This window comes from Pteropus vampyrus, unplaced genomic scaffold (genome assembly GCF_000151845.1).
Source record: "Pteropus vampyrus isolate Shadow unplaced genomic scaffold, Pvam_2.0 Scaffold321, whole genome shotgun sequence".
NCBI classification, from domain to species: domain Eukaryota; kingdom Metazoa; phylum Chordata; class Mammalia; order Chiroptera; family Pteropodidae; genus Pteropus; species Pteropus vampyrus.
Genome location: NW_011889102.1, coordinates 337,277 through 339,840, shown reverse-complemented (window position 1 = coordinate 339,840; position 2,564 = coordinate 337,277). Strand labels below are relative to the sequence as shown.

Here is a 2,564-nt window from a genome sequence, read left to right as displayed (position 1 = left end):
CCCAGTACAGTCCTGGAAGGCTCCCTGATGGTCTCAAAAAAGGGTTTTCTGATTTCAGAAAGAAGTAGAGCATTTAGAATATGCAAAAAATACATATAGCTACTTCTGGCTAGTTCTGGAGAAGAGTTTTGCATGCCACCGTCTACTGCCTGAGGTACTGGGCAGTTGCAGGCCTTGGGGAGCTGGACACAGACTATATGTTACCCAGACCCCTCTTCCTGCTCACCCATGCTTTCAACTATTAAACCCACAGGAACTAGGAGGAAGAACAGCACAGCACTAAGAGTGCGATCCTGGAGTCCTGGACTGTAATTTCATGCCCAGCTCTACCTTAATGAGCCCTGTGACCTTGGGCAAGTTGCTTCTCTGAGCCTGTTTAATAATCTCTCATTCATTGGGTCATGATAAAGATTCAGTGTAATAAAATTTGTAAAGTGCTTTGCACATAGTAAGCCCTCCTTCCACAGTAGAGATCATGGTGATGGTAATGGTCATAGTGATGCTGCTGCTGCTGCTGCTGATTCCATATGGAAGATACCTGCAGAATTCTGCTCCTGCCTCTGCATCCTGACCCCTCTGTAGGTTGGTCTTTTCCTCAGGTTCCCCTAATGGGGTGGGGTTACTCAGAGGGACATAATGCAAGAAAAGAAGGCTTTTTATCTTCGCTCAGGGCTTTGTCTTGATCCCAGCTCAGCATCTCATGTTTTTCATCCTGCTGCAGGAGGGAGAGAGAACCACACTGCTGATGACTCCGAGGGAGGGGCTCTGGACATGTGCTGCAGTGAGAGGCTGCCGGGTGAGTCTTCCCAGCACCCAGGTGCCCCCCAGAGTTCCAAGTGGAGGGAGAGAGCCCCAGATGTCACTGGGGCTGGAGTAAAGCCTGGTTAGCTGTGAAATTGCTGGAAAAGAGTGACTCAGCTAGTCCATAGGTCTTCATTTAAATGAGGATTTGTTTTTCTAATCCCTCATGTCTTTCTGGCCTGTTAACATTTGGAGCTGCTCTGGGCTCCCATGGAGGGAAGAGCGGGAGGCTGATGGTGTGCTGGGAGGGTGGAGAGAAGGATGAAGAGTTGGGGAGTCCAGGGCTGATCAGGACATGACAGCTGACCAGTAGTGTGTCAGGCAGACTTCAAGAGGCCAGATTAGGAAACACAGACAACCGACCTGTCTGTGGCATGAACCCAGGGTAGGATGATGTGAAGAAACTACCTGACAGCCCTGTTGAGAAGCCTGGTTGTGGATGTCAAATTGTACTGCTTGAGTCTGGTTGACCACACTTGCGGGGAGCCTGGCTAGCTGAACCACAGGCCATTGCAGTCACCACAGGGACATTACCAAGGCACTCCTGCCCGTGGGTGGCAGTATGTCCCACTGTAGACCAAATACTCAAGTCATGATAAAGGGAAGGAAGGGGAGGGGATTTTTTAGTGTGTGTGTTTTTTTTTCTTTTTAGAACATTTTTGGGTTTTTTTCTTTTTATAACATATTCATTGTAGAAATATTAGAAAATAAAGACAAGCAGGAAAAAAGAAAAGGAAAATCACTATAATCCTATAATACAGCATACATTTTCCTATCTCCTTCTAAACCTTTTTGTTTAAAAAAAAAAAAATTTTCTTTTTGCCTCTATAATGTTGAAGTCCCGGACCTGTACCTTGTCAGAAGCCTCATGGTTGGCAAGGAACCTTAGAATGGAGTCTTCAATGACACTCTTTAAGATAGACATGTAAAACGACTAGGTATGCTTCTAAAGCGATGTATCTTTAAAATAAGTGGTTATTTTATTCACACCATGAGCCAGTGCCCCCGCGACTGCTGAAGCTCCTCAGGCGGCCAGGGGAGCGTCGACCCCTTGGTGCAATTCACACCTTATCCAGTAGGGGGTGCCATTGCTCAAAAACACTTTGGACAGCCTGATGAGAAGGTGTAGGATGGATGCCACTGCACAGGAGTTGCTGTGGGGACCTGAAACAACTAGCTTAGAGAAAAGAATTCTCCAAAGGGATGTGAAAGCTGTCTGCGACTATCTGAAAGGCTGTCTTGACAGGGGCAGTGGATTTATTCTGTGCAAATCTTAGGAATATGGCAACTCAATACATAGACATTAAAGAGAAGCCTGTTGGCATGGCATGCAGAACTTTCTGACTATAAAAGTGGTCCAATCATAGGACTTGGTAATTCAAGAAGAAGACAATGAGTGTTCCATCACGAGAGGCGTTCATATATTTTCTGGATAGACATTGGAGAGGAAATTTCCACAATGGGTGGGAGGTCAAGATGACATCAAGAGTCCCTTTCAACTATTAAACAGTTCTGTGATTCAGATATGACTCATAGAATTCAGAGATGATTCTACAACCAGGGATGGCCCCGCCAGCTAGAAAAAAATCCACGGAAAATAGGACATGATGTATGAGAGTCCAGAGATGAGCATGGCGTGGACGAAAGATCGTGGGGTTTGGCCTTTGAGTCTGGCTGTTCTGTTTCTATTCTTTGTGTTAACGGACAAGTCACTTAACTTTGCTGGGCCTCTAGTATCTCAATTGTAAATGGAAACAACAATA

At 45.7% G+C, this 2,564-nt stretch overlaps 1 protein-coding gene across 11 annotated transcripts in view; it reads left to right on the top strand.

The window, feature by feature from the left end:
- Positions 1-2,564, top strand: part of PTPN5 (protein tyrosine phosphatase, non-receptor type 5) — a 61,370-nt gene that overhangs the window by 24,567 nt on the left and 34,239 nt on the right. For 9 of the 11 annotated variants that reach the window (XM_023521879.1, XM_023521883.1, XM_011377765.2 and 6 more), the window contains one exon: positions 722-796. Coding sequence is in view for 2 of the 11 variants with exons in the window: in XM_023521882.1 (XP_023377650.1) it covers positions 528-582; positions 722-796 (130 nt within the window). In the remaining 9 variants the exon portion in view is untranslated. Of the gene's footprint in view, positions 1-467; positions 583-721; positions 797-2,564 lie in introns of those variants that run through there. The other 2 variants (XM_023521882.1, XM_023521881.1) reach the window with 1 other exon arrangement.